This window comes from Tamandua tetradactyla, chromosome 3 (assembly GCF_023851605.1).
Source record: "Tamandua tetradactyla isolate mTamTet1 chromosome 3, mTamTet1.pri, whole genome shotgun sequence".
Taxonomy (NCBI): Eukaryota; Metazoa; Chordata; class Mammalia; order Pilosa; family Myrmecophagidae; genus Tamandua; species Tamandua tetradactyla.
Window position 1 is genome coordinate 169,942,127 of NC_135329.1, and position 13,115 is coordinate 169,955,241.

Genomic DNA, 13,115 nt, shown 5'->3' on the forward strand with positions numbered 1-13,115 from the left:
TTCCAAATTGAGACCAAATAAAGGATTTGCATCAAGCAAGACCCTTCTAATGTGTTATGTTAATTACTTGCTAGAGGCCTTATTACTGCTACTTTATCCACAAAGTTACCATTAAAGAATGGAAAAGATAAAACATTTAAAAAATGAGCATGAACTAGTTGGAATAGAGAAATTTTAAGCAAGTATTCTTATGATTACACCCCTGAGGAAAGAAAATGCGAGAAAACTACTATATGGATAGTATCTCTTTAAACGGTAGATTCTCAACAACTATTTGTTGAATGAATAAGAGTGAAGGGCTAGGTATAGGAATATAGGCTTTCTACAATAGCGCAAGTACTGGTTTGGGGGAAGCATTTGGTAGTGTGAGTTAGTAGGTTTCCCACTAACCACCACTGGTATTGCCCAAGTTTCTATTCATTTTCTCTCAGCAGTATTAGCTATATGGTTGTGGAACTCAACTCCCATGTCAGTGGCCAGGGAACAAAAGTAGACGGAAGTAAGTTTTAAGAGGTTACTGTTAGTTTCTACTTACTAACAGTCCTCCAACAAGACTTAACATTGATTCTTATATATCATAGATAAAAAAACATCTTGTTCAAAAGACTTTGGGAGGGTCTAAAATACTGCGGTGGTAGATGTTCTGGTCTGGTAGTTCTCACACAGGATGCATGAAAAACGGATATGTTATGATCTGTTTTTAGAAGAGTCAGAAATAACTTACTAATAGTAGCATGTTTGGGGATAGGGTATAGATCCAGGGTACAGGCTAGGAACTGAAAAATTCCTGTATAAATAATCAATGTGAATATACTCTTCAGGTTTCTCCCAGCAGAAATACTAAAAATGTTTTACTGTCTCTGCCATATTTGGTAGAAGAAGAAGGATAAAATATAAGGAAGCATATGTACTTCCTGGAGTACGCTTCCAAAGGATTGCATATTGGTGCAAGAATTAACAAAATAAATAACGTTTGCCATTTCTTTCAAAGGACTAGAAATGGATTTCATAAATATTATGATTTTTTTTCAAGAATGAGAGGGGTTTTAGTTGAATGACCTGGAGGATTCAGAATCTACCTCACTCTTTTCCTCTTTGCTACTAGGATGCTTCATGCTGCAAACTCTCTGGAAAGCCATGTACAGGTTATTGACTCTGTAGCGCTAAGAGATATAGAAAATGTCTGTTTTACCAGAGCTTCTAACATTTAACTATTCTGAAATAATTATTGAGTAACTGATTCTTCAAAATAGTTTCAGTCTATAATATAGCTTCTCTAATACAGAGATGTGTTTAAGAACTTGCTCTACTATGCAAGTTTATCTAGGTGTAACAGGATGTAAAAATGGGACTCTTCATGCATAATAATACATGTCCCAGAACCAAAGTAATTTGATCTGCCCAATACAAAGGAAATGTACATAACACTTGAACATAAAATGTTTGAAAGAGTATGGAAGGAGAGAGGGTTTGTGAAAACACTGCCTTTGAAGACAGCTGCTGTTAGGCTGTGAGTCCCCATATCCCCAACTTCAGTTAGAGCTTGATAAGTATCCCCGCATTTAGGGGGATATGGATTAGGGCCTGACTCATGTCTGAGAAAGCAAAAGAGGTCTTCTGGGGCAGCAGGATTGATGAGGCCTTCACTCCCAGAGTTGGGACAAGGGATGTATGAGATGTGCACAGTAAGGAAAAGAGAGAATCAAACTAGAGCCATTTTAAGTTCTGCCCAAGAGAGATCCTGGCAGTGAGAGCTCTTCAACAGTGAGAGTCCAAGTGGAATGGACCATCAGCAATGCAGGTAGAAAGGAGGGGATGGCAACTGGGGAAAGAGAATCTTTCACCCATGTTTTAGGAGTTACAGGAGGAGAGACCCAGAAGGGAAGCCCCGAAGAACCCATGGGCATGTGCATGATAGAAGGATTCAACTATAAGCCTCTTCCAGGCCCAGGGGTATTCCAGGTAGTATCTGACCTAGAAAACTTGAACAATGAGTATGAATGTGTAGGGAAGAAAAAGGGGGGGTTAGCAGAACCCTAAAGGGGGCAAATGGCATGTGCAAAGGTACGTTGGGGAAGCTACTGAGGCCCAATGCATCAGAAAGAAGTAGGGACATGGCAGAACAGAAGGATTTGGGTCCTAATACTCTCATAGACCATGCCAAGAAATTTGAAATTTATTCTGTAGGGAAAAAAGGAGCCCAGCAGTTTTTAAGTCTGGACATCTTATGATTAGATTTCCTTTAATAGATAGATAAGACTGGTAGCTTATCACGCGGAATTCATTATAGTGTATTTCAGTGGGGAAGAGGTTGGTAACAAGTGGGCTGCTGTGATAAGAGGTGTTAGAGAAGAGTGAAGTAGGCTGTGGCCAAGGGACTGGACAGCAGCAGCAAGAATTATAACTTTTGTGAAACAGGATCCCTGGGTTTTGGTGACTGACTGAATCACTAGGTGAAGAAGAAGGAAGCTTTCAGGGTGACTCTGAAGACTGATTATAACACTCTCTGGGCCTAGTAAGCTTTTAGTTTGGAAAAGATAATGCAGAAACAGACTCCTCTATGTCAATAAAAAAAATCTATGAGTTTTGTTCATTGAAAAGTACAGTATAGGTCTTAAAACTTTAGGTGGCAATAATACAGTCATTTTTATTTCAGACTAGACATGTTTTCAAAATTGTTATGTATTTCCAGATTTACTTGAAAAGAGATGTTCTATATAAGCACTGCATCCAAGAAGACTACAGAAGAGCAGCAAAAAAATAGATATCAGAATTTGAGAGCAGCTTTTGCCTTAATGCAGAAGGAAAATGTATTAATTCCCCCAAGGAAATATTCTGACACCTTCAACAAGCATTGTAAATAAACCTGTGGAAAAATCTGCATAGGGCATTAACAGACTCAACCTATTGGAAGGTTTCAAGCTTTTAAAGACTGGCTTTGCACAGATTTCTGCCTTTCCTGCCTTTATAAATATGTATGTATTTGGGTCATCCTATTGAATGAAGGAACAAAGTAGATGAATGAATTAATGAACTACAAAAAAAGAGCTTTACAAAAGAAAATCAGAATAAAAAGTTATAAAATGCTTCTCAGACAAAAGGGTATTTACAGTTTTCATTTTTCAACCAGACCTTCCTTCACTAAGGCAAAGAATTAAAATATCTGAGCTAACATATAAAAGAGCAGACAATGGAAGTATAAAAATATGTGGCAGCAATTAGTTCTATCAAAAATCTTTCTGTAGAAAAGAAAAAGTTGTTATCTAGTCTGGGAAGCTGTCGGTCTCAGCAGTAAATAGGGGGAGAAACACAGGCTTTGGAGTTCAGAAGACTGGGCTTTGGGTCCACAGTCATCAGTGCATTATTCCTTAACATCATTCTGAATGTGCTAGCCATAAATACACAATTCACCAGAATGAGGGTATAAAATAGTCTGCAAAGATACAAGGAATATATTATTCTTCACGAATAATCAAAGACGTTTTTTGGTGGTGGTGTTTTTGCTTTTTTCATTAAGTGACAGTTCTAGTCTATTCAATTAGCAAAGTTTGTTGCTTTGTTCTTTTTTACAAAATGAAAGAAATCTCAGGGCTGGGTATCCATGACAACGAAGAATTGATGTGGGGTGTAAATTGTTACAAGCTGTGTTGGAAGAGAGTTCATCAACATAGTTCTTGCTCACATGACCCTACCTAAGAAAATATTTTTAAATAGAGAAAAGTCTTAAATGAAAACTGCCCATTGCAATATTATTTATAAGGAAAGAAAACTGAACGCAACCTAAATGTCCCTAGTAAATTAGTTCAATACATTTATTTACAGTTTGAATTATGTTCATGTTATACTTTTAACTTGTTAAAAAAAAACAGCATACAAAATTGTTAGATTTCAATATGGTTAAGAAGGTATTTAAAATTAGGAGAAAATAATATAGAAAGCAAGAGATAGGTAGCTTTTTAGCAGTTGCCTGCATTTTCTAATTTTCTATAATTTGTATTATTTTTTAAATGTTTTGGAAATTGCATCTAGGGTGTATTTTTTTATACTCAAAACTTAAAATTTTTTCTATTACAAAACTATTTTCCAAAATATTTAAATGCCTAAAAGCAAATATTTTGCATAAAATTCAAGAATAGTCTAGTCTCTCTTTTTACATATTAACTTTTTAGGTTATAGAAAGGAAGTACATGATATAATTACCCTTCCCATACCTTCAGATTATCTGGTAGTTCTGATCGCCCAGCATACCCAGGATTCATTGTTATAAAGACAGCACACGTGGGGTCAAGTTTTAGTTCAGTTCCCTCAAACACCAGTATATCAGCACCTGCATTAATACCTGTAGGTAATCAGGAATGAAATGACTTAGTAATACCACATATAAATGTGACTTGTGCCATTCATCACCTTCCATATTTCTTCCGTTTCCACATAATGCAAAGACAGACTAGTTCATTACCTCGTTGGATAGTAAGAATTTGTTGAGCAACCACAGAAAGTACTTCCAAATCAATTCTGTTGAACTCATCAAAGCAAGCCCAGGCTCCACAAGATAACAGTCCCTGGGAGAAAAGAATAATGAAATTTTTCAATTTTATCTGATCAAATATTGTATTGAAATGTTGCATTTTCACCTGATCTCTTCAAGGATTTAATATCCTATCAAGGAAATTGCTTATTCACCTTTATCTTTAAAGACAGCTTATTTTTCATTACAAATTCATTTTTCCACATGAATAAAGGGTTTGATCAATTGGGACACTTTCCAATTGATATTTTTTACTGTGTATCTTTTGGCATTTGCATGTATACCTGTAATTTCAATGCCTTTCTTACTTTCCATTTATAAGTTGATCTTATTTGCTTTTTCTATGTAGACTCCATAGAATGAGTTATAATAATTCTCTAATTAAGATTAGTTCTATTGCCAATAAGAGTGCCTTGTGGTCGATTTCCTTAATAGCCAACTAATGTAGCTGAAGGACCCAGTTTACATTCCTGACTCACAGTTGCCATTTGGATATAATAAGAAACTGGAAAAATCAAACATGAGTAGTGTAGCTCAGTCTAAATTCAAATTTACATTTTAAAAATCAAACAATTCAAACAAACATTTATAGAACATATACTCTATAGATGTCTGTGTGTGCATGTGTGCATGTATGTGATTCATTGAGTATCTGATAAGTGCCAAAAATGGTGCATGGTACTTTGTATATATCTTTTATGCAAGGAAACGAAGACTGTTACATGAGATGTTAAATAATTAGTCAAGGCCACACTATTAGTAATGGTTGACCTTGAATTTACACACATTTCATTCTACTGAATTACAACAAATTGAAAATGAACTCCATGCAAGTCAAAGAGCAGTGTATTTTCAATATTTAAAGAAGAATCTAAGACTTTGATCTCCATTGCATACTATACTAAAACACAAGGGACAAACTGCTTATGAAGTCACATTCAAATAGTTACCCATATTGTGAGATTCTTCATAGCAAGAACCATGTCTTTTTAAATTTTGTATCCCCATTGTTCAGCATGATCCTAACACAGAATATCCCCATAATCAATAAAGCTTTTTTAATAAAGCAAACATAATACTCAAGTGACTGAATCTAAGTTTAAAAATTAAGAGTAGGGCAGCGATGGTGGCGCAGTGGCAGAGTTCTCACCTGCCATGCCAGGGACTCGGGTTCGATTCCCGGTGCTGCCCATGTGGGAAAAAAAAATTAAGAATATCATTCTGTAGATTCAAAAATCAAGCAATGGGGGTGCAAGGGTAGTTCAGTGGTAAAATTATAGCCTGCTATGCAGGAGACTCGGGTTCAATTCTCGGTCCATGCACTTCACAAAAAAACAAACAAGCAAGACAAACAAACAAAAAACAAACAAACAAAAATCCAACAAATGGTGCTGCAATAAGGGTAAACTCACATGGAAAAATAACCAAACAAGGCCCTGCCATACAGCTAACAAAAAAATATGTATAACATATATACAACCTAATACATATTCCTCACACTTCTTTCAAAATTTAGAAATACAAGGACTATTCAAGAGTATATTGGAGCATCATTATAATCGTAGACCATCATTACAACAAAGTTGTACAGCATTATAGAAAAAGAAAAAAATGTTAGTCATGCAAATGGTTTCTTGATATTTTACTCACTAGAATTTTGATTGCTTTGTTTCTAATTTTATTCAAAATGTTTTGGTATTATAAATGTAGAGTCTTTGTATATGCAAAATCTGTAGATTACCAAGCCATATGTTCGTCAAGACGACTTCCTCTAGGAGGTATGATTGGTATATTCCTTTTTGTTACTTTTTAATAATGTTATTTTTTCCTGAAGAAAATTTGGATGTGTAAAGATTACAGAATATTTAAAGTATACCTTAAAAATTATAGAAAAATTAAAATAAGCAAATAAAAGAACCAATAATTCCAATTTTGTATTCAATTGTGTCACTTTAATATTTTAAAGAATAACAGATTGTAGAAACAAAATATTAAAATAACCAAATGTTTATAGGTTTATAGAGAGAGATTTCACATATTTCAATCTACATGATTGAAAGTGGGGATCTGATACAGAATACGAAAAGACATGAATTTTTGGTTCACCAGAAAATAGATTCTTAATTAGAACGCACCTATACAAGTAAATTACTGAAGAATAACTTTTTTTATTTTATAGTTTTTTTATTAATTAAAAAAAGAATTAACAAAACAATTAGAAATCATTCCATTCTACATGTACAATCAGTAATTCTTAATAACATCACATAGTTGCATATTCATCATTTCTTAGTACATTTGCATCGATTTAGAAAAAGAAATAAAAAGACAACAGAATAAGAATTAAAACATTAATAGAAAGAAGAAGAAGAAAAAAAAACCCTATACCTCACATGCAGCTTCACTCAGTGTTTTAACATAATTGCATTACAATTGGGTAGTATTGTGCTGTCCATTTCTGAGTTTTTATATCCAGTCCCGTTGTACAGTCTGTATCCCTTCAGCTCCAATTACCCCTTCTCTCTTTTTTTTTTTTTTAACGGAAAAAAAGAAATTAACCCAACATTTAGAAATCATACCATTCTACATATGCAATCAGTAATTCTTAACATCATCACATAGATGCATGATCATCAATTCTTAGTACATTTGCATCGGTTTAGAAGAACTAGCAACTTAACCGAAAAAGATATAGAATGTTAATATAGCGACAAAAATAAAAGTAATAATAGTAAAAACAAAACAAAACAAAACAAAACAAAAACCAATAGCTCAGATGCAGCTTCATTCAGTGTTTTAACAAGATTACTTTACAATTAGGCATTACTGTGCTGTCCATTTTTGAGTTTTTGTATCTAGTCCTGTTGCACAGTCTGTATCCCTTCAACTCCAATTGCCCATTATCCTACCCTGTTTCTACCTCCTGCTGGACTCTGTTACCAATGACATATTCCAAATTTATTCTCGAATGTCTGTTCACATCAGTGGGAACATACAGTATTTGTCCTTTAGTTTTTGGCTAGACTCAATCAGCATAATGTTCTCTAGGTCCATCCATGTTATTACATGCTTCATAAGTTTATCCTGTCTTAAAGCTGCATAATATTCCATCGTATGTATATACCACAGTTTGTTTAGCCACTCTTCTGTTGATGGAGATTTCGGCTGTTTCCATCTCTTTGCAATTGTAAATAACGCTGCTATAAATATTGGTGTGCAAATGTCCGTTTGTGTCTTTGCCCTTAAGTCCTTTGCGTAGATTCCCAGCAATGGTATTGCAGGGTTGTATGGCAATTCTATATTCAGCTTTTTGAGGAACCGCCAAACTGCCTTCCACAGTGGTTGCACCTTTTGACATTCCCACCAACAGTGGATAAGTGTGCCTCTTTCTCCGCATCCTCTCCAGCACTTGTCATTTTCTGTTTTGTTGATAATGGCCATTCTGGTGGGTGTGAGATGATATCTCATTGTGGTTTTGATTTGCATTTCTCTAATGGCCAGGGACATTGAGCATCTCTTCATGTGCCTTTTGGCCATTTGTATTTCCTCTTCTGATAGGTGTCTGTTCAAGTCTTTTTCCCATTTTGTAATTGGGTTGGCTGTCTTTTTGTTGTTGAGATGAACAATCTCTTTATAAATTCTGGATACTAGACCTTTATCTGATATATCATTTCCAAATATTGTCTCCCATTGTGTAGGCTGTCTTTCTACTTTCTTTTTTTTTTATTTTTATTTTTTTATTTTATTTTTTTATTAACAGAAAGAAAAAAAAAAGAAATTAACACAACATTTAGAAATCATACCATTCTACATATGCACTCAGTAATTCTTAACATCATCACATAGATGCGTGATCATTGTTTCTTAGTACATTTGCATCGGTTTAGAGGAACTAGCAACACAACAGAAAAAGATATAAAATGTTAATATAAAGAAAAGAAATAAAAGTAGTAATAATAGTAAAAAACAACAACAACAAACAAACCAACAAGCAAACAAAAACAAAAAAAACCCTATAGCTCAAATGCAGCTTCATTCAGTATTTTAACATGATTACTTTACAATTAGGTATTATTGTGCTGTCCATTTTTGAGTTTTTGTATCTAGTCCTGTTGCACAGTCTGTATCCCTTCAGCTTCAATTACCCATTGTCTTACCCTGTTTCTAACTCCTGCTGAACTCTGTTACCAATGACATATTTCAAGTTTATTCTCGAATGTCCGTTCACATCAGTGGGACCATACAGTATTTGTCCTTTAGTTTTTGGCTGGATTCACTCAGCATAATATTCTCTAGGTCCATCCATGTTATTACATGGTTCATAAGTTTATCTTGTCTTAAAGCTGCATAATATTCCATCGTATGTATATACCACAGTTTGTTTAGCCACTCTTCTGTTGATGGAGATTTTGGCTGTTTCCATCTCTTTGCAATTGTAAATAACGCTGCTATAAACATTGGTGTGCAAATGTCCGTTTGTGTCTTCGCCCTTAAGTCCTTTGAGTAGATACCTAGCAATGGTATTGCTGGGTCGTATGGCAATTCTATATTCAGCTTTTTGAGGAACCGCCAAATTGCCTTCCACAGTGGTTGCACCCTTTGACATTCCCACCAACAGTGGATAAGTGTGCCTCTTTCTCCGCATCCTCTCCAGCACTTGTCATTTTCTGTTTTGTTGATAATGGCCATTCTGGTGGGTGTGAGATGATATCTCATTGTGGTTTTGATTTGCATTTCTCTAATGGCCAGGGACATTGAGCATCTCTTCATGTGCCTCTTGGCTATCCGTATTTCTTCTTCTGGTAGTTGTCTGTTTAAGTCTTTTTCCCATTTTGTAATTGGGTTGGCTGTCTTTTTGTTGTTGAGATGAACAATCTCTTTATAAATTCTGGATACTAGACCTTTATCTGATATGTCGTTTCCAAATATTGTCTCCCATTGTGTAGGCTGTCTTTCTACTTTCTTGATGAAGTTCTTTGATGCACAAAAGTGTTTAATTTTGAGGAGCTCCCATTTATTTATTTCCTTCTTCAGTGTTCTTGCTTTAGGTTTAAGGTCCATAAAACCTCCTCCAGTTGTAAGATCCATGAGATATCTCCCAACATTTTCCTCTAACTGTTTTATGGTCTTAGACCTAATGTTTAGATCTTTGATCCATTTTGAGTTAACTTTTGTATAGGGTGTGAGAGATGGGTCTTCTTTCATTCTTTTGCATATGGATATCCAGTTCTCTAGGCACCATTTATTGAAGAGACTGTTCTGTCCCAGGTGAGTTGGCTTGACTGCCTTATCAAAGATCAAATGTCCATAGATGAGAGGGTCTATATCTGAGCACTCTATTCGATTCCATTGGTCGATATATCTATCTTTATGCCAATACCATGCTGTTTTGACCACTGTGGCTTCATAATATGCCTTAAAGTCCGGCATCGCTAGACCTCCAGCTTCGTTTTTTTTCCTCAAGATGTTTTTAGCAATTCGGGGCACCCTGCCCTTCCAGATAAATTTGCTTATTGGTTTTTCTATTTCTGAAAAATAAGTTGTTGGGATTTTGATTGGTATTGCATTGAATCTGTAAATCAATTTAGGTAGGATTGACATCTTAACTATATTTAGTCTTCCAATCCATGAACACGGTATGCCCTTCCATCTATTTAGGTCTTCTGTGATTTCTTTTAACAGTTTTTTGTAGTTTTCTTTATATAGGTTTTTTGTCTCTTTAGTTAAATTTATTCCTAGGTATTTTATTCTTTTAGTTGCAATTGTAAATGGGATTCGTTTCTTGATTTCCCCCTCAGCTTGTTCATTATTAGTGTATAGAAATGCTACAGATTTTTGAATGTTGATCTTGTAACCTGCTACTTTGCTGTACTCCTTTATTAGCTCTAGTAGTTTCGTTGTGGATTTTTCCGGGTTTTCAACGTATAGTATCATATCGTCTGCAAACAGTGATAGTTTTACTTCTTCCTTTCCAATTTTGATGCCTTGTATTTCTTTTTCTTGTCTAATTGCTCTGGCTAGAACCTCCAACACAATGTTGAATAATAGTGGTGATAGTGGACATCCTTGTCTTGTTCCTGATCTTAGGGGGAAAGTTTTCAATTTTTCCCCATTGAGGATGATACTAGCTGTGGGTTTTTCATATGTTCCCTCTATCATTTTAAGGAAGTTCTCTTGTATTCCTATCTTTTGAAGTGTTTTCAACAGGAAAGGATGTTGAATCTTGTCAAATGCCTTCTCTGCATCAATTGAGATGATCACGTGGTGTTTCTGCTTTGATTTGTTGATATGGTGTATTACATTAATTGATTTTCTTATGTTGAACCATCCTTGCATACCTGGGATGAATCCTACTTGGTCATGATGTATAATTCTTTTAATGTGTTGTTGGATATGATTTGCTAGAATTTTATTGAGGATTTTGCATCTATATTCATTAGAGAGATTGGTCTGTAGTTTTCTTTTTTTGTAATATCTTTGCCTGGTTTTGGTATGAGGGTGATGTTGGCTTCATAGAATGAATTAGGTAGTTTTCCCTCCGCTTCGATTTTTTTGAAGAGTTTGAGGAGAATTGGTACTAATTCTTTCTGGAACGTTTGGTAGAATTCACATGTGAAGCCATCTGGTCCTGGACTTTTCTTTTTAGGAAGCTTTTGAATGACTAATTCAATTTCTTTACTTGTGATTGGTTTGTTGAGGTCATCTATGTCTTCTTGAGTCAAAGTTGGTTGTTCATGTCTTTCCAGGAACCCGTCCATTTCATCTAAATTGTTGTATTTATTAGCGTAAAGTTGTTCATAGTATCCTGTTATTACCTCCTTTATTTCTGTGAGGTCAGTAGTTATGTCTCCTCTTCCATTTCTGATCTTATTTATTTGCATCCTCTCTCTTCTTCTTTTTGTCAATCTTGATAAGGGCCCATCAATCTTATTGATTTTCTCATAGAACCAACTTCTGGTCTTATTGATTTTCTCTATTGTTTTCATGTTTTCAATTTCATTTATTTCTGCTCTGATCTTTGTTATTTCTTTCCTTTTGCTTGCTTTGGGATTAATTTGCTGTTCTTTCTCCAGTTCTTCCAAGTGAACAGTTAATTCCTGCATTTTTGCCTTTTCTTCTTTTCTGATATAGGCATTTAGAGCAATAAATTTCCCTCTTAGCACTGCCTTTGCTGCGTCCCATAAGTTTTGATATGTTGTGTTTTCATTTTCATTCGCCTCGAGGTATTTGCTAATTTCTCTAGCAATTTCTTCTTTGACCCACTCGTTGTTTAGGAGTGTGTTGTTGAGCCCCCACATATTTGTGAATTTTCTGGCACTCCGCCTATTATTGATTTCCAACATCATTCCTTTATTGTCCGAGAAAGTGTTGTGTATGATTTCAATCTTTTTAAATTTGTCAAGACTTGCTTTGTGATCCAGCATATGGTCTATCTTTGAGAATGATCCATGAGCACTTGAGAAAAAGGTGTATCCTGCTGTTGTGGGATGTACTGTCCTATAAATGTCTATTAAGTCTAGTTCATTTATAGTAATATTCAGATTCTCTATTTCTTTCTTGATCCTCTGTCTAGATGTTCTGTCCCTTGATGAGAGTGGTGAGTTGAAGTCTCCAACTATTATGGTATATGAGTCTATTTCCCTTTTCAGTGTTTGCAGTGTATTCCTCACGTATTTTGGGGCATTCTGGTTCGGTGCGTAAATATTTATGATTGTTATGTCTTCTTGTTTAATTGTTCCTTTTATTAGTATATAGTGTCCTTCTTTGTCTCTTTTAACTGTTTTACATTTGTAGTCTAATTTGTTGGATATTAGTATAGCCACTCCTGCTCTTTTCTGGTTGTTATTTGCATGAAATATCTTTTCCCACCCTTTCACTTTCAACCTATGTTTATCTTTGGGTCTAAGATGTGTTTCCTGTAGACAGCATATAGAAGGATCCTGTTTTTTAATCCATTCTGCCATTCTATGTCTTTTGATTGAGGAATTCAGTCCATTAACATTTAGTGTTATTACTGTTTGGATAATATTTTCCTCTACCATTTTGCCTTTTGTATTATATATATCATATCTGACTTTCGTTCTTTCTACACTCTTCTCCATACCTCTCTCTTCTGTCTTTTCGGTTCTGACTCTAGTGCTCCCTTTAGTATTTCTTGCAGAGCTGGTCTCTTGGTCACAAATTCTCTCAGTGACTTTTTGTCTGAGAATGTTTTAATTTCTCCCTCATTTTTGAAGGACAATTTTGCTGGATATAGGAGTCTTGGTTGGCAGTTTTTCTCTTTTAGTAATTTAAATATATCATCCCACTGTCTTCTAGCCTCCATGGTTTCTGCTGAGAAATCTACACATAGTCTTATTGGGTTTCCCTTGTATGTGATGGATTGTTTTTCTCTTGCTGCTTTCAAGCTCCTCTCTTTCTCTTTGACCTCTGACATTCTAACTAGTAAGTGTCTTGGAGAACGCCTATTTGGGTCTAATCTCTTTGGGGTGCGCTGCACTTCTTGGATTTGTAATTTTAGGTCTTTCATAAGAATTGGGAAATTTTCAGTGAAAATTTCTTCCATTAGTTTTTCTCCTCCTTTTCC

The 13,115-nt window shown here is 35.1% G+C and overlaps 1 protein-coding gene across 1 annotated transcript in view; it reads right to left on the reverse strand.

Annotated features, from left to right (window-relative positions):
• DNAH7 (dynein axonemal heavy chain 7) overlaps positions 1–13,115 on the reverse strand; it is a 339,933-nt gene that overhangs the window by 212,829 nt on the left and 113,989 nt on the right. The window contains exons 26-27 of the mRNA XM_077154513.1: positions 4,460–4,562; positions 4,212–4,339 (exon numbers count right to left, since the gene is read on the reverse strand). Of these exons, the coding sequence (XP_077010628.1) occupies positions 4,212–4,339; positions 4,460–4,562 (231 nt within the window). The remainder of the gene's footprint in view (positions 1–4,211; positions 4,340–4,459; positions 4,563–13,115) is intronic.